Source organism: Callospermophilus lateralis, chromosome 11, assembly GCF_048772815.1.
Source record: "Callospermophilus lateralis isolate mCalLat2 chromosome 11, mCalLat2.hap1, whole genome shotgun sequence".
Taxonomy (NCBI): Eukaryota; Metazoa; Chordata; class Mammalia; order Rodentia; family Sciuridae; genus Callospermophilus; species Callospermophilus lateralis.
In genome coordinates, this window is record NC_135315.1 from 68,931,996 (window position 1) to 68,950,557 (window position 18,562).

Below are 18,562 nucleotides of genomic sequence, written 5' to 3' on the forward strand. Positions count from 1 at the left end.
AACATTGACATGGCTGCATCACTGTAGTACGCTGATTTAAAATCCTTTGGATAGATACTGTGGAATGAGATAGCTGGGTCAATTAGTGGTTCCATTCCTAGTTTTTTGAGGAATACTTAGAGGACTTATATTTTTAAAAGGCTGTAGAAACAAATTTAAAACACAAGAAGAATATGTGATACAGACTGTAAGTGGCCTGTAAATCCTGGAATGATTACTATCAGCCTCTTACAGAATGAGTTTGTCCACCCTAACCTAGAAACTCAATCAAATGTAACTTTTATTTATTTGTTTTTGTTTGTAAGCTACCCCCTGAAGTGTACTAAGTATTTCTTATTGTGTCACATTAGAAGGTATAAAACGTCTCATCACACTTTTAAGGACCCTAAAATCAATCAGTGATTTCAGAGGTATTAACCTGATCAATTCCTTATGAATTTCCCTATAAATATTTCTTGTAATGGTTTTAGCATTCATTGGTGATTGTTGCCCAGATATTTCATTAATGATTATAAAATGGTGATTCTCAACTTCCTCATTCACTTTGTTTTAATTAGTTGTAATATTTCAACATAGAGTAACTTTTCATGAGCCAGGTGTGGTGGCACATACCTGTAATCCTAGCAGCTCGAAAGGCTAAGACAAGAGAGTTCAAAGTCAGCCTCAGCAACTTGGCAAGGCCCTAAGCAATTTAGAGAGACCCTGTCTCTAAATAAAATAGTTATGGCTAGTTTTTAATTTTATCTAAATAAAATTTTTAAAATGGCTGGAGATATGACTCAGTGGTTAAGCGCTCTTGTGTTCAATCCCTGGTATCAATAATAATAGTAGTGATAATATTAATAACTTTTCATGAAATACAGTTCAGTAAAGAAAAGATAGATGCTTGTTTCTTCCTTATTATTTATCAATTTTCAGAATCATGAATTGGTGTCTTTAAAAAATTTCTCAGGACTAGGTTTATGGCTCAGTGGTAGAGTGTTCACCTAGCACATGTGAGGCGCTGTGTCCATCTACAACTAAAAATATTGTGTCCATCTACAACTAAAAATATTTTTTAAAAAAATTCTCAAAGTAGCCAATTTTAGATTTTAATTTTTTTGTTTTTTAAGTATACAGTATTTATGATTCTTAAAAGTCTATGTATTTGATATTTTAAAAAATAGCAGATGTTATTTGTGTATATCTGTAGATATACAAAGTACTCAACTCTGGGAACCCCTTAAGTTTTGGATCTTTTTTTAATTCCTTTGACAAGGCCTAATTGGCATTTGAGAGTTTTCTTGCTCTTTGACCCGGCAAGATGTCCCACTTTATGTATTTCCTGTCTCAGACAAGAAAGTGGTGATTTCCCCAGCAAGCCCTAGTTCCATTGGTGGCTCCACTCAGGCCAACTCCATTCTACTGGTCTGTTAATGTCACCAAACACACCAAAGTCCTAAAGCCGGAGGTCAGTTATCAGTTCTCATCTGACTTGACCTGTCCATGACTTTCAGCCTGGTTAATCACAGCCTCCTCCTGAAAACGCTCCTTCTACTTCGTGGCAGCCATACTCTCCTGACTTTTTCCTCCCTCATGGGCCTCTCTAGGGTCTCCTTTGCTGATTCTTCCTCATCCTCCTAATTTCTTAATATTGGGTTTCCCAGTGGTCAGTACTGGAACCTTTTTCAGTGTTTATCTACATTGTCTGTTTTGAGATGTCACTAGTTTTATGACTTAATGTCACACTTATGTGCCACTGACTTTTAAATTTGTCTCTAATCTAAGCAAATCCCCTGAGACTTATATATCCACCTGCCTACTAAACGTCTCCACTTGGATAACTAAGATATCTTAGACATAATAGGTCTGAAAACAAGGTCCTGATCCGGCCACCCCAACCCCAACAAAATTTTGCTTTATCTGAGCCTACTTTTTTTTAAAACACATCTTTTTTTTAAATCTTTATTTTATTTATTTATTTATTTTTACATGGTGCTGAGGATCAAACCCAGTGCCTCTCATGTGCTAGGTGAGCGCTCTACCACTGAGCTACCACCCCAGCCCTATCTGAACCTTCTTAATCCTGTAACAACTTCATCCTTCCTTCCATATTCAGTTCAAAATCATGGTGTCATCTTTGACATATCAAATACTTTGAAAACATCAAATAAATAGACTCTTTTCTCACATCCCACACCCAATACCTCAGGAAGTCCTGTTGTCTGTACTTCAACATATATAAGATCAGAGCACTTCTTAAGACTCTGTGTTAGTTTTGCATCACTGCAACAAATACCTGAGAAAAACAACTTAGCGGAGAAAAGATTCATTTGGGCTCATGGTTTCCAGGTTTCAATCCACTGTTGGTTGGTTCCATGGTTTTGGACCTAAGATAGAACATCATAGAGGAAGGGCATGGTGGAGGAAAGCTTCTCAGCTCTTGGCAGCTAGGAAGAAGAGGGAGGGAGGAGAGAGAGAGAGAGAGAGAGAGAGAGAGAGAGAGAGAGAGAGAGAGAGAGAGACTGAGACCAGAGGCAAGAATACCATTCCAGGCATATTCCCAGTGACCCACTTCCCTCAGCCAAGTTTCACCTCCCACTTCCACCATCTCCCAATAGTCCATTCAACTGTCAATGGATTAATCCACTAATGAGATTGTAGATGTCACAATCCAATCACTTCCAAAAAGCTCTACCTCCAAACATCACTAAATTTGGGATCAACCCTTTAACACATGAGTCTTTGGGGTAATATAGATAGATTAGATAGATAGATAGAAAGAAAGAAAGAATATAGATTTAGATATAAATAAAATAGAACTCTACTGCTACAACCCTGTGCAAACCCTTTCTCTTCTGGAATATTCTAGTAACCTCCTAATGCTCTCTGTTTCTACCCATGCCCCTCCCCTCCTAATCTATTCACAATACCGCAACCCTTGTATTTTTACATAATATACACCAAATCGTGTTACTGCTCCTGCTGAAAACCTTCAGGTGGCTCCCCAACTTGCTCAAACTAAAAGCCAAAGTCCATCTTATGATCTACAAATCCCTAGGTGCTCTGGCTCCTGGCTATCTCTCTGACCTCTACTTCCTGCCTACCCCTCTCTACCCGTGTTACTTAAGTCACAGGCCTCTTCATGGCTGTCCTTTGATCTTACCAGTCATATTTCTCCAGCAGGGCTTTTCAGCGTATTTCCCCTCTGCCTAGGACACTCTTCCTTCATAATTACTCCTTGCCTTCTTCAGATGTCACCTTCTCAGCAAGATCCTTCCCAGTTACTCTGTTGAACATTGCAATTCTCTGAGCATTCCCCAACCGCTCTCTTCACTTTAACTCCTCTTAGTATTTCTGAAGACAATTTAACACACTGTGTGTGGGTGGGGGTTGTTTTAACTGTCTCCACTACTAGAAGGTATGTTCTGTGAGGGCAGGGATTTTTATCTACTTTGTTAACTGCCATATGCAGTTAACAAACTAGATAAAAATAAGATAAAAAATAAGCCTTTCCTGGCTCTGTTGGTTTTGTATAGAGGGAATGTGAATTTTAACTTGGATTTCTATGAAAGCAGTTATATATTCTCTACTGAATTTCCATCTTGCTCTTGTCAGAAGCAGCTTGTGGTACTTAGGATTTTTTTTTCTTTTTTGTTTGTTTTTTTTATAAGAGGAGGCTTCTGCTTCAAAACCATCACCTCAGAGCTATTGTGGGCCAATTCAGGTCTCAAATGTATTCACCTCAGATAAAATATCTCCCCATGGGCTAGGGATATAGCTCAGTTGGTAGAGTGCTTGCCTCACATGCACAAGGCACTAAGCCCTGGGTTCAATATATATATATATCCCCTTGCAGATTACACATGTCACCACCAGGTGTCAGGAATGTTTGATGAATGCTAAGAAATTCAAGTAGTTCATTTCCACAGATACACATTAATAGCAGCAGTATTTTATAGCAAAATATAGTGAAGCATATTTCCCTGTTAAAATAGTTAAACTACATATGAGTATTTATCATTTTATTTATTTATTTTTATTTTGTTTTAGTTTTTAAAAAGTACTATTTTTTAATTTGTTTAATTTTTTTATTTTTAAATTTTATTTTATTTATTTATTTTTGGGGCAGGGGTACTGGGGATTGAACTCAGGGCCACTTGACCACTGAGCCACATCCCCAGACCTATTTTGTATTTTATTTACAGACAGGGTCTCTCCGAGTTGCTTAGCACCTTGCTGCTGCTGAGGCTGGCTTTGAACTCGAGATCCTCCTGCCTTCCAAGTGGTTGGGATTACAGGTTGGCACCACCGCGCCAGGTCTAAAATAAGTACTACTTATTTTAATAAAGAGTTGATCATAAAATTTGCCAGATCTAGGCATTTGTAGTAATCATTGAACAAAAGAACCTCAAAGATCTTTACCCCTGTGGCATTCACATAGTGATTAAAAGACTCATGGAACTGGAATACCTAGGCTTAAATGGCATTGTTATTGCTTACCAGCTAAGGGACCTGGGGCAAGCCACTCAAACTCTTGCCTCTTAGTGGCCTTATCTATAAAATGAGAATGATGAAAATACCCTTTGGGCCTTACTGATTGCATAATCATGGTTTATTGTAGGCCTAATAGATATCATTTGCTCATTTCAACAACCCTGTGAATTAAGTATTACTATCTCTATTTCACAAAAGTGGCTCACCCCTTCTTTACCTATGAGAGGGAAAGACCTTGCCCACGGGGAGTAGCCTAATACATGGCAGAGCCAGGATTTAATCCAGATCTGTCTGTCTGTCTAGATGGGCCAATGTTTTTTCAGTCTGTTCACTAGACAACCAACATAATACAGTGAGAATAATATTTTTTGAAGTAAATTTCAATTGAAGTTTAACGTATATTTACATAAAAGCACACAAATAAATAAATTACTGAGTAAGAACACCTGTGTATTTATCTCCCTTCCAGATCTAGAAATAGAACATTGTCAGTACCCCAGATATTCCTCATGATTTCTCCCATCTTTCCTCAAAGTTAACTATTTTTCTTGTTTTATCACCATGTTTTTAAAAAAATTTTGGTGGGATTTGCTGTTACATATTCATACATGCACACACTATAACAATACAGTTTGGCCAGTATCACTGCCAAGAACTTTTGCCATTTTGTATACTGCCTATAAATGAGGCATAAAGTATGGATTCTATAAATCCAATTTATAAGAGATTCTATAAATATCTTGTGTCTGGCTTTTCTTTACACAACTTATATTTATGAGTGTCATCTTTGTTACTGTACACAGCAGTCCTTTATACATTTTCACTGTATTTACATAAATATACAAGAATTCACTCTCAGTCCTTCTTTTATTTGTGAGAATGAGTACTATGTCCGTCCTTGGTTTAATAAAAATCTACCCTAAAATTTTTCTCTATTTACCATCCAAAAAGGACCTTACAACACTTCAACTCCATTTACTACCTCCTTGCATTTTGTACCACTGAGATTATATACTTATTAATTTTTAGCCTTGCAAGAAATTCTTACATTGTTCTACACAGTCAATATTTTTTCTACTTTTTACCCTTTCCCATGTTCTTTATTTCTTCTTGACTTTTTTTTTTTACTTCTATCTTGAGAATATTTTCCTTCTACACAAAGAACTACCATTAGGGTGGGACTAAAGACATTGAATTCTCTCAGTTTCTGTATGAAACCCCATTTATTTCATCTTCACTGATGAAGGATATTGCTAAATTATATAGATCTACATTAGCAGAAATTTTCTTTCAGAATTTTAAAGACACAAGGCTGGGGTTGTGGCTCAACGGTAGAGTGCTCACCTAGCACGTGCGTGTGAGGCCCTGGGTTCAATCCTCAGCACCACATAGAAATAAATAAATAAAATAAAGGTATTATGTACAACTAAAAAATAAAATATATTTTAAAAAAGAATTTTAAAGACACTACTATTGTGTTTTAACTACATTATTTCTGTTGAAAAGTCACTTGTCAGTCTTATTCCTGGCTCCTTTGGATTAAATGAAAAAAATTTAAGATTTCCTCTTTTCCTCTGGTTTTCAGTAGCTTTATCACATGACTAGATGTGGTTTTATGTTCATCCTCTTTTGGATTTATAGAAATTCTTGAATCTGTATTTTAATATCTTTCATTAGTTTTGGAAGATTCTAGATATGGTCTCCTCAATCTTACACTGAGTATGTCTTTCTCTCCTCTCCTTCTAGAGTTCCAGTTACATGAATATTAGACTTTTTCCCTATATCACATATGTTTTCCAAGTGGAACAATGAAGCAGAGATGTCTGCAAATTTAACAAATCTAAGGAAATTAACATGGCCAACCACTACCACCTCCTAGCATTATGTCCTCTGCTTTCAACACTCATGAGTTCTTCAAGTTAGAAAATTCTAATCTGGAACCACATGAAGAAGAGAATTCTGAGAGTTCCTAGCTATGGATAGGAGTTGTAATGGCATTTGACAGTGTGTAATAAAGCACAGATGAATCCTTATGAAGTATTGCTCTAAAATTAGACCTCAAACTGATGGATAGAAAGAGCTAAGAGCAAGCAGCAGTATATTGGTACAAACTGTATCATTAATTTCAATACTTTTTTAAGCCTTCTGTATACCTATGAAATATGCCTATTTATCTTCTTCTTTCAAATGGGGGTAGAGGCCCTTTTTTCTCAAATAAGTCCAATTTTAAAGGAAAACCCTATATTACCAGTATTGGATATATTCACAGTATCAAAACTGGATTTGAAGGCAAAAAACCGTACATTTTTCAGCTATGTGTTAAGATTCTATATCACTGATTCCCACAAAATAAGAGGAAATGTTTATATCCCCCAAGGAAGTATATCTGAATCTTAAAGAATTATGACTTACTTTTTAAAAATTTTTTAAATTTGTTTTAATTAGTTATATGCATAACAGTAGAATGCATTTATGCACTTTGATATACATAGATGAGACATGATTTCTCATTTTTCTGAGTGTGCCTGTTGCAGAATCATATTAGTCTGACTTACTTTTCTAGGAGGAATCTCAAGGACTTTTGAATTCTTCCTATCCTCCCTTCAACCACCATGAGCCAGTGTTATTTGTGAGTGTGTCTTATTCTGGGGGGTTCAGTCGGGGAAAGTAGCAAGGTCCAATGTTCTACATAAAGGTGAAGAGAGATATATTTAACCAGTTTATAAGTTATTGATTGTGTGCAAGAAACTATCCCAAAACTTTTTTTTTTTTTTTTTTTTGAGTGGATGGGTACCAGGGATTGAACTCAGGGGCACTAGACCACTGAGCCACATCCCCAGGCCTTATCCCAAAATTTAAGCATTAAAACAAAAGTAAATATTTGCTCTCCTCACAGTTTCTGTGGGTCAGAAGCTAGTGATTGGCTTAGTTTGGTGATACTGGCTCAGGGTCTCTCAGGAGGTTGAAGTCGATATGTCAGTGGGTGCTATAGTAATCTGAAGGCCTTGGCTGGCCTAAAGGACTTGCCTCTAAGATGTCTCATGCATGAATCTGGCAAGATGGTGCTGACTGGCAGGATGCCTCACCATGTGGGCCTCTCCACTGGGCAGTTAGATATTTGTATGACATAGGACCTGGCATCCCCCAGAACAAGTGATCCAAGAGAGCTAGGCAGAAGGAGTGGTGTGTTTTATGACTTGTCATCAGAAGTGACACACCAACACATCTGCAGTATTATTTTGGTAATACAAACTAGTCCTGTGTGATTAATATTATAGAAAACTACACAAAAGTGCTAATAACAGGAGGCAAGGATCATTGAGGACACTGTGAAAACTGACTACCACAACCAGTCACTAGGAGAAGTCAACCAAATAATATAATTTTGTAGGGCTCCATCCAAATTGGCAACTGTTAAAATATTACACAAATGTGCACTGTATCAATGCCTCTTAACTTTAATTTATGATTTGTGTATCTATATCATACTTTTTGTGATACAGACTCTAGAAAGGAATGTTAAATTGCTTGATCTAATGTAATGAAAACTGAAATTTTTACATTTTTATACCTATCGACGTACATGATTCTGAAAGTAAAACCTGAAGAGGAAGACAAATCAGTTGTCAGTCTGTCTTCCTATTGCTGTTCTGAGGGACTGGCAGAATTCAGGAAGTTCTATTGTAGGAATCGATTTATTAAAGGAAACTTCCAGGTCTCTGAATTCTTAGGCATTACTGTTTATGTGGTAGAATCAACTAGCCATCCTTGTTATCATACAGTTTTCACAGGAAGTTCAAACAAATTTACAAAATAGCCAATCTTTTTTTCTTCTTCTTCTTGACAAACAAGGGCATAATATTATTTCCCTTTTGTGTTTATAAAGGCTTACACAATTGTCTGTGGGTACTGATGGCTGCCCGGATTCTAGGAAAACCACTCTTCAGATTCTTTTTCATAAGGACAATAGTGTCTCACATTTTGGAATTCACAGATTTTAAACAAGGCATATTCTTTTTGCAAAGATATCCTTCATATTCATGACATTACGTAGCTAGAGATGCATATACTGGGAAAGTATAATCCTTGAGAACATCCCTAAGTGAAAAGGTTGTTTTCTAAGTTAACAGAAAGTGTAGTTAATGCAGTGGCATACGTGGGTCAGCATATGCCAGGGTGCAGACAATAAGGAGATGTGTGACTATAGACAATTCTTAAACAAAAATAAAAAGTCCAACTGTTCTCACTAAAACTATAAAGTGATAAAGTGTTATTCCCTGACAAAATATCTGAACACATGTGGATTTTACTATTTCTGAAGAATTTTCTTCTTTTTCATGTGTAATGCTTTTGGAAACTTTCGGGGAGGGAATTGTCCATTCTTTTCACCTCACCCATCAATGCAAAAATACTGTAAAACATAAGCATAATAATAAAAAGACTTTCCCAGAAAAGATACTCATTATGAAACCATGTACGCAGTAAAGACACATTTTCACAAACCAGTCTCAACCTTTGAAGTTCTATACAATCCAAAAGAAAATATGAATATGAGAGGATAAATTCAGGTTTTGCTATCTGCTATATACGATTTTACTTTTTCTGAATTATATTATTTTATGGTTTGAAGTCTTAGAGGTTAATCACACACAAAAATATTTGCGAACAGCCAGAATCGGCCTTGAGCAATGTACAATAAAGTTCCAAGATCACCACATAGAAGATCACTAACCAAGCAACAAAAAAATATGTAAGAAAATAGAAGTTTAAGTGGGAAAAAAGAATTCATTTTTAAAGAATGACAGGGGAAATCACAAAAAGTGCTGATCTTACATTGCCAGAAGAAATAGAAAGGGCCACACATGAGTATCTCAACTAAAGCAAATGATTAAATAATGTTGAGATTTGCTATCATTCAGCCATTTTCTCAAATTTACCATTGTAAGGGTGCCCTACAGAGTGGTTGAAGATTTTTGCAATGCATATAACTGAAAAGAGCTCATATCTAAAATATATACCTAAGAACTGAGATAGATCAGTAAGAAAACCAATAGTAAGAAAAAAGATCCCTCTACAGAAAAAATGGGCAAAAGCCTTAAATAGTGAATTCACCAAAGAAGAAAAACCAATTAAACACACAAAAAAAGGTGCTCAGCAAGAACAATAATCAGTGACGACAAATTAGAGCTACAATGAAAAAAAAAATTACAGATATGAGTATACCCCCACCAATATAGCTAAATTTAAAAGTCTAATTCAGACAAGAGAGTATAAAGCAACAGAATTCTCACACAATGGATAGATGCTTTGAAACAAGTTTGGCTTTTTTAATTAAAATGGAAATTTGCATATCTTATAATATATAGTAATTTAACTCCCAGATATTATTACCAACTTAATTGCATATGCATGTATAATGAGTTATACACAAAAATATTCATAGCAATGTTACTCTTAATAGCCCTAAACTGGAAACAGCCTAAATATCCATCAACAGATAGATAATAAATTAGGTTATTGCTATGATTTGAATGTGCATTGTCCCTCAATAGTTCATGTACTAAAGAAAGGTTCAGGCCCTAGTGTGACAGTATTAAAAAGTGGTGGAAACTTTAAAAGGAGAGATCTAGTGGAAGATGGTTAGGTCATCATGGGGATCACCCACAGAAGGAATTAATGCTTGTCTTACTGAGTAAGTTCAGTCTTGAAAGAGTGAATTGTTATAAAACAGCAAACCTGGCCCCCGAATCCCTCTCTGGCTTCCAACTTTATCTATTCTCTTTCTCTCATACACACTCTCACCATAGTGTCATCCATCATGCTATGACATAACAAAGAGGGCCCTTACCAGAAGTCAAACAGATGAGGCTTTCAGTCTCCAAAACTATGAGCTAAATAAACTTCTTGTCTTTATATAATACCCATCAAGTATTTTGTTATAGTAACCAAATATAGACCAATACAATTATAGTCATAAAATGAGATGATATGTAGCATGCAAAAATGAACAATCTACAGTAGTCCTCCCTTATGCTTGGGGATATATTTCAATAGCCCAATATATGTCTGAATCCACAGACAGTGCCAAACACTATACATATTATTATTTTTCAATCTGATAATAATATGGCTACTAGGTTACTAAGGGGCAGGTAGTATATATGGTACGGGTACTCTAAACAAAAGGATGATTCATGTCCCAGGGATGGAGCAGGACCATAAGATTTCATTATGATCCTCAGAAAGGTGTGCAATTTAAAACTTATTTCTGAAATTTTCCACTTAATACTCTTGGATTGTGGTTGAACACAGGTAACTGAAATGGTAGAAGATGAAACTGCAGATAAGCTGGTGGACTATTGTGTAGCTACAGGCAATGATATAGTTGAGTCTCATGAAAATAATACTGAGCAACAAAATCATGCACAAAATAACAACATAGTGAAACATATCCATTTATATAAGTTCAAAGCCAGACATAATGTTTAGGTTACATACGTGGGTTGTTAAACTATAAATAAAAACAAGGAAATGATAATCCAAGAGGACAAGAGAGTAGGAAGTTGTGAATATAAAGAAGAAGGGGTCAGAAGAGTCCCATTGACAATGTTCTTTACCTTGACCTGGATGGTGGTATGTAACCTGTACGGTTACACAGGAACTCATTTTGTAAATACCCATTAACTATGCACTTATGTTTTATCATTTTTTTTCTGTTATGTGTGGGATAATAAAAACATTTAACCCCCCTTAACCTCAGCAGTGAAAACCCAGTGCAATTATTTTTCAAATTATCCCAAATAATAAGGCATAAATTGGTATGCTTCACACATGAACCTATTTGAAGAGGATACTACAATTTACTTTCAAGCCCATTTTAGGAAATGCAAATATTTACCAATGAGCCAGCCAATTAATAGGTATCCAAACTTAATTGCACAAAATTAGAATTTGTAACCAATCCATCTACTGGCAGTTTATGACCAGTCATGCAATATTTAAATTTTAAAGAATGATTTAAAAAACACTGGGCACTCCCTGGAGCAAGTATGTTTTCTTTAATCTTCACTAAGGTCACATAACATTACCGAAATATATTTTCTAAAATTTTTAGGCTTTTCTAAGTATATAAGTACCATGGTTAGCAAAAGCAAGGTGGTCAAGATTAAGACCTCAAAATGAAGGTGAAGAGAGTGATTAAACACATAAAGTAACATTCAATATATTTTTAAAATAAATTTTGGTCTTAATCTCATTTTATTTCTAGGCTTTATCCTGCATACATAAGCCATGTATGTACAGCATGTTCAGCACAGATTGCAACAAGGTAAAACTGAAAACAATTTAAATATTCACAGTAGGGAAAATAGTTAAATTAAGTATAGTTTTCCATATAATAATGTAGCATATGTCTATCATAAATAATACAGATGTTTTACATTGAGGTAAAATATAGTAAGCAAAAAGATGTAGAACAAGTGGATCATATTTAATGGTAGATGTACATATGCATACATATATGCATATACACACATATTTTATATGTCTAGAAAATTTATGTAAAGATAAATAGTAGCTATCATCAGGAACAGTACATGGAAATAGGGTGATAAAGAACTTCTTTTTTATGTCATTTGTTGCTGCCTAAATCTTTTTTTGTTGTTTCTACAGTATTTTTATCAAAATAATAATAAAATTTGTTTAATTTTTTTCAGAGAAAATATTTAAAAATTGCTATATATAAAAGTACCATGACGTCTGTACTCTGAAATAACCAGAGGCTGACTAGGAGACTGAGGCTGCAGCCTTATTCTACTGACTAGGAGACTGAGGCTGATTAGGAGACTGAGGCTGCAGCCTTATTCTACTCATTGGTCCAACATGGTACGGTTCAGGGCAGTGGTTTTCAAATTCTTTCTTGCCCATCTACAGAAGAAATATATTTTACATCTTGTCTATGAGAAGCTTCATCAAACAGCAATCACTAATATTACTTGAGATACAGACAGATTGTTTTTGTTTGGTTGGTTTTGGCTGTGCTTGGGATTGAACCCAAGGCTTCATTCATGCTGGACCACCACTAACCACTGAGCCACATTCCCAATACCTTCCTATTCTGCTGGTCAAAACCCACTCACTATATTAGCTTCTGTTCTGTGGAAAGCATAAAGCATTCCAACCAAGGGTTTTAATGTAGACTTTTTTTGTGTGTGTGGGCCCATGCTGTTGAATGCTAACTGTAAGAGTCTGATTATGATGCTGAATAAACATGTCCTTTAAAAAAATACACACCACCAGGAGACTGAGGCAGGAGGATTGCAAGTTCAAGGTCAACCTTAGTTCCTTAGTGAGACACTACCTCAAAATAAAAAATAAAAAGGGCTGGGGATGTAGTTCAGTAGTAAAGCACCCATGGGTTCAATCCCCAGTACCAAAAAAAAAAAAAAATCTACAAAATTGATTTGGTGAATCATCATTATGATTTTACTATTTCAATATGTAAGCCTACTACATCAAGGCCACAATTTTAAAATATTGGCTTCAGGGGGCTTGGACTTATGTCCAGTTTAATTCTAAGTCTTATAACTAAAGAAAATTGAGGTTACTAAAATGCAGTAGGCTGGAAGGGTGTGGTTGGGTGTTGTCGGGAATGCAGAGCCAGCAGAAGGAAGATTCCTTCATTACTCAAAGGTCCTGCTCCATTCACTCCTCTCTGAAGTTGCCCTCATTTACAACTTAAAAGGCACCTTAACTGTAGGTTGCTACACCTTCTCTGAGCATACATTAGAAGTTTAAAATAATGGTGATGATGATGAAGGTAATGTAGTATAAGAAAAGAAGTTCAGAGTAAGGGCCTTCTGAAATCAAGATAAGGACAAAACCTAATCACAGAGTAAGCAATGTTTCTCAAGGTAAGTCAGAATCAATTGGCGGGAGACCCAGAAATCTGTATTTTAACAGCCCTGTAGGTGATTCATATTCATATTCATTCATTCTCTCCCTCCCCATTTTTTATTTTTTTGCAGGTGATTCGTGTGCACCTTGAAGGACTGTACCTAAAAGAAATGTACATAAAAGAGATTAAATTAATCCTGAATGTTCTATTTTGGAATTCAGACAGAGTTGGCTAATGACATTTAGAGGACTCCCTAACTCTAAAATGAAACTTGTAAATAATAGAGGGTGTTCAGTTAGATAAACCCAAATTTCTTTATGACAAATTTCACAGAATGCTTGTTTTTATGGTCAACAACCTTGTGAGGGCAGTCTAGAGTTTAAGTGACTACACATAGGTTCCACAGTGGGTCCAGGATTTCTGATTGCCACGCTAGTTAGTGTTCCTTTCCATTATGGTATCCAAAAAAATAAAAAAAAAAAGAAAGAAAGAAAAGGAAGGAAGGAAGGAAGGAAGGAAGAAATTTGTGTTTAAGATGGAATTTTGATGAACAAAAGAAGAAAATCAAAACATAAATATCTGAAACACTGAGATACTCTCTGTGACCCATCATTGGCAAAAGTTAGAAAGTCTGACTATGAATTCTCACTGAAGATGTGTAGCTTTGGGAAGTGTCATAAGCCTGCTGGAGAGTATATAAATTGGAGGCATCATTTGAGAGCAATTTGGCAGTACCCAATAACATTGAAGATGCATAGACTCTATGCTTTGATCCAGGGAAAGCTTTGAAATGTATCCAACATGCTTATTGCCATGTTCTGTGATCAAAGGGAAATCCATTTCCACGGAATGTGAGCTTTCTTAAATTTGAAAGATTCTAAGAAAAAATATACAACTTTATAAATGTTAAAGGAAAAATTTATTTAGAAACAAAAGAACAAATTACAGTAAATTTATCAAGTAAGTTAAAACGAAACCTATCGTGCATAAGCTGAATAAAACATTCCCAGAGCTGATGAATAACACTGATACTATTTGTTGCATACCCCCCAAAGTATCAAAGAATAACATGGAAAAATAACAATAAGGACATTTCACTTCTATTCCTCACCCAGGACCCTTCACAGAGCTCCACGGATCAGAGAGATCCATGGGGAGAGGCTGGTAGGGCTTCTATAGATGGCAAGTTTTCTTCATGTTACAGGGGGAGCAATTCAAGGGTTGTTTAATCACTGAACAAAATGGACCAGTGTATTGACTCTGTAACCAGACTGCTAGTGTAACTTGCTGCAAGCTATGAAATCTCCCTGAACTTTATTTTCTCCTACCCCTGGGAGTGGTGCTTCTAACCCTACTTGAGAGAGCTATTGTGATGATTAAATATGATAATTCATAAAGAGTTCCTGCCACATAGTAGGCATTCTATTTTTTAATATTTATTTTTAGTTATACCTTTTTAAAATATTTTATTAGTTATTGCTGGACCTTTATTTATTTATTTGTTTATATGTGGTGCTGAGGATCAAACCCAGGACCTCACACGTGCTAAGCGAGCACTCTACCGCTGAGCCACAACCCCAGCCCTGTAATAGGTATTCTTTAGCACACTAGTCGTCATTATTGCTAATAGGGCAAGATATTCATTTTAGAAACGTCATTCTGGCTACTGTCTAGAGTGTGATAAATCTAAACACAAAGATGCAAATCTAATATTGAAAACTAAACAAGAAGATACAATTTGATATAGTACAAGATAGTAGTTTGAACTCAGCACCAGAAGCATGAATGCTATAGTCAACTTTCTATATGCATATGTATTTTTTTTAATTAACATTGCTGATTTTCAGATTCACCCACTGATTTCCCTTTTCTTTACCATATTACTAGGCTGTAGTTCCTGCTTACAAAATAACCCTTTGGCTTAAACAAGTGGGGAAAAAGAAGTCAGGATTCCCACTGAGACTTAAACCCCAGTTCTTTAAATGCACATCATCCTGTGGGGTGGGAGAGAGAGGGGAGAATGAAGGCAAGTCAGAAAAATGTCCCGAGAAAAAAGTGAACCAATTCTTTGCTATGTTTGAACATTTGGAAAGGGTAGGTGTAGTTAAAAACGAGGTTTGCAATGGGATGCACATCAATGTGGGGAACATGCCTTGTTTTCCAGGTTTTTAAATCAACCCACCAAAGGCATACTTATTTTGTTAAAGCCCATCACTCCAAAGGCAGTAAGTTTCCAACCTTTTCTTTTTTCAAGGTTCAAGAAGTGTTCAAGATATTTTCTAGTCTGTCTTGAGAACAGTTGTACAATACTTTATTTATTTTTATTTATTTTGTGGGACTGGAGATTAAACCCCGGGGAACTCTATCACTGAGCTATATACCATCCTTCCTATTTTTATTTTGAGACAGGATTTCTCTAAGTTGCCAATGCTGGCCTTGAAGTTAAGATCCTCTTACCTCAGCCTCCTGGGTTGCTGGTATTATAGATATGTACCATCACAACCTGCTGTACAATCCTTTTAAGCTATTTGTCCCCTTGACAACTTTAATTTTTTTTTTTAGTTGTAGATGGACACAATACCTTTGTTTTATTTATTATTTTTATGTGGTGCAGAGAGTTGAACCCAGTGCCTCACATGTGCTAGGCAAGCCCCATCTCTTCATAGCTTTTCCAGTTTATCTTTGGGCAAGAAATTTTCTTACTATCCATCTGGTAAAATTCTGATCCTTCTCAAAAATTCAGCTCAATTACCTCCTTCCATAGACTACCACTTCCACTCATTGCATTCATCTACATGTACTGGTTTATTTTGCAGTGATCTTTTTCTGGCCAGTCTTCCTTTCTAGACCATAAGCTTTTTATGGGAGGGATCATTGTTTAATTTCCACCTTGAAATGACTTGTAGCATGATAGTTTAGTGCATAGAGTCAGGACTTTTGGGTTTAAATCTTGTATCACTGAACAGGTCATTTATTCTTTCTCTAAATTCTCTTATCTGTAAAATGAATATAACAGTGGCAACTTTGAGTAATTAGCTCTCACTTCTACCTTTTATTGTTTAACAAGATAGAAACATTTTTCACGAGCTTCACTGAGTTATGGGGAAAATTATTTTTTTGGTATAAATTTAGAATATAGCAGAATATATTAAAGGGTCATTGTTTTCCGATGAAACAGATGCAGATAACTGTGTTGGAAAAAGGAGAGACTCAAGATTCTGGCAGGCAACGCTTGTTATTTCTCCATTCTCTCTCCATCATCGTTACCCCCTCATGTCTCCTCTGACTCCTGTATTCAAGGTCTCTTTAGTTCCTCTTAGTTACTTCCTTTCATAGGACTACCTTCTTCAGAAAGCCATTTCTGATATCCAGCTTGGGTTCTGTTGGCACCTGATCATCCTTTTTCGTAATTATCTATTTGGATGTCTGATACCACCCAGCTGTGATTTGATCAGGGACAGTGTCTGATTTTCTTCTGAGTTCACAACTCAGGAACGACTGACACTCTTGGGTCACTACTCTCATCAATTAAGTCTTCTGGATGCTTTCCCTCTGCATCAGTCACTCCTTGCCTTTCAAGTGCTCTCAGTTTTCCCTGAAAGCTTTAGGAAAGAGACTCTGAGACTTCACCCCAGCTGCACTCCCTTGCCCAGTCTGTGAAAACGCCTACACCAGGTTCTGCCTTAGCTCCGCCCCATCTTGGCTCCTGACCCCGCCCTCACCTCCGCCCCGCCTCCTTAGTCGAGCACACAAGTACGCATGCTCCATTTTAGTCTTCTTAACGTGATGACACAGGCGACGTTGACGTGGTAACGTAGGGCCAGTGGAAGCGTAGATTGCAGGGGAGGGGTGTACTTTTGCTAGTAGTGCGCGGCAGTGGGTCGCGTGGTCCGCCCAGGCGCGCGGTTTGGTTTTGGCACTTGCTGAGTGTGCCTGGAAGTGGGGAACAGAGACTGTCGTTTTGTAGAGCTGGGGGCTGCAGCGCCTGAGGACAGGGCTGCGACAGTGTATAGGGGAACAGCTGAGAAGGAGGGCCGTTGCCGGCAGGATCCGAACCCGCTGTGGCCGGGGCTGGTCCCGTGGTGACCTGGGGCGGCCGCGAGATGCTCCGGGCCCGGTGTCTGCTTCGAGCCCTGCGCTCCTGCTCCACTGCTCCCTGCCCCAGGCTTAGGCCTTTCGCCAGACTGAGCGTACGGGACGCTCTCGGGTCCCAGAACGCGAGTGGGGAGCGCGTTAAAGTTCAGGTGGGTGTGGGGAAAGGGATTTTTTTTTCTTTCTTTAGGGACTTATGTGGCACATCCACTCCTAGCGTTACTTTGTGTTGTTGGGTCAGACAGAACGACCAGCAAAGAAAAGTTAGAAAGTATAGGTATAGCGCGAGTTCTTATTTCTCCATTTCCTTGGATACCTGCCGTTACTTTTTGCAAAACTGCTGTAATGACTGTGAACTTGGTTTTCAAGATACCTGTAAACTTGTTATTCATTCAGGAAAGTGTAAGCGAACAAGGCCCCTTTCTCTTTTTACATCTCCTGATATCCGCGGGCATATAGTGGTTGCCTTGCCCTGGCCCCTTGAGGGGAGAAACTTTGTCTTACCTGACTTGATGTTGACGTGACTGGCAGTAAATATTCGTTCTAATAAATTGAGGCTTTGATTCAGCTTTTAGCCACCTTAGTGCCTAAAATTGAGCCTGCGTGTAATTTATGTTTAATAAATTAGGAGAAAGAGTGGAATGTAGCAGTTAGAAAGAGCCCTGGGGTGAACGTGTGTAAGTTTAAAGCTCTCCCACTAAGTAACTTAATTATGAGCATGTTAAGCACTTAAAACTTAAGTTTCTTTTTATGAAAACAGATAATAGTCTCTACTTTATGGGACTATAAAGAGTAGCCCACAGTCAATAAATGTTAGCCACTATTATTTCCTTCACTTCTTAAAAGAGCAGTTTAAGCAAGGTAGTTGATTACTTTTCATTAGATTACTAAAACGCATTGATAACAGTGGTTTTGATATCATCATATATCCTTGCTGTTATTATGATCTGCTCCTCCATACATTTATTGGGTTTCATATTCTTTCCATGATCCAATTCAAAAAATTGCATTTATCAGTTAATTTAGAATGTATAAATGACACCTTTTGTGTGCTGGTCAAAAGAGAAATCAAAGATGGAAAGAACAGAATTTAGTGCT

The 18,562-nt window shown here is 36.9% G+C and overlaps 1 protein-coding gene across 1 annotated transcript in view; it reads left to right on the forward strand.

The window, feature by feature from the left end:
* Positions 1-17,411: 17,411 nt before the first annotated feature.
* LOC143410585 (asparaginyl-tRNA synthetase-like) overlaps positions 17,412-18,562 on the forward strand; it is a 73,865-nt gene continuing 72,714 nt past the window's right edge. The window contains exon 1 of the mRNA XM_076871432.1: positions 17,412-17,616. Within this exon, the coding sequence (XP_076727547.1) occupies positions 17,476-17,616 (141 nt within the window). The 5' untranslated portion in view covers positions 17,412-17,475. The remainder of the gene's footprint in view (positions 17,617-18,562) is intronic.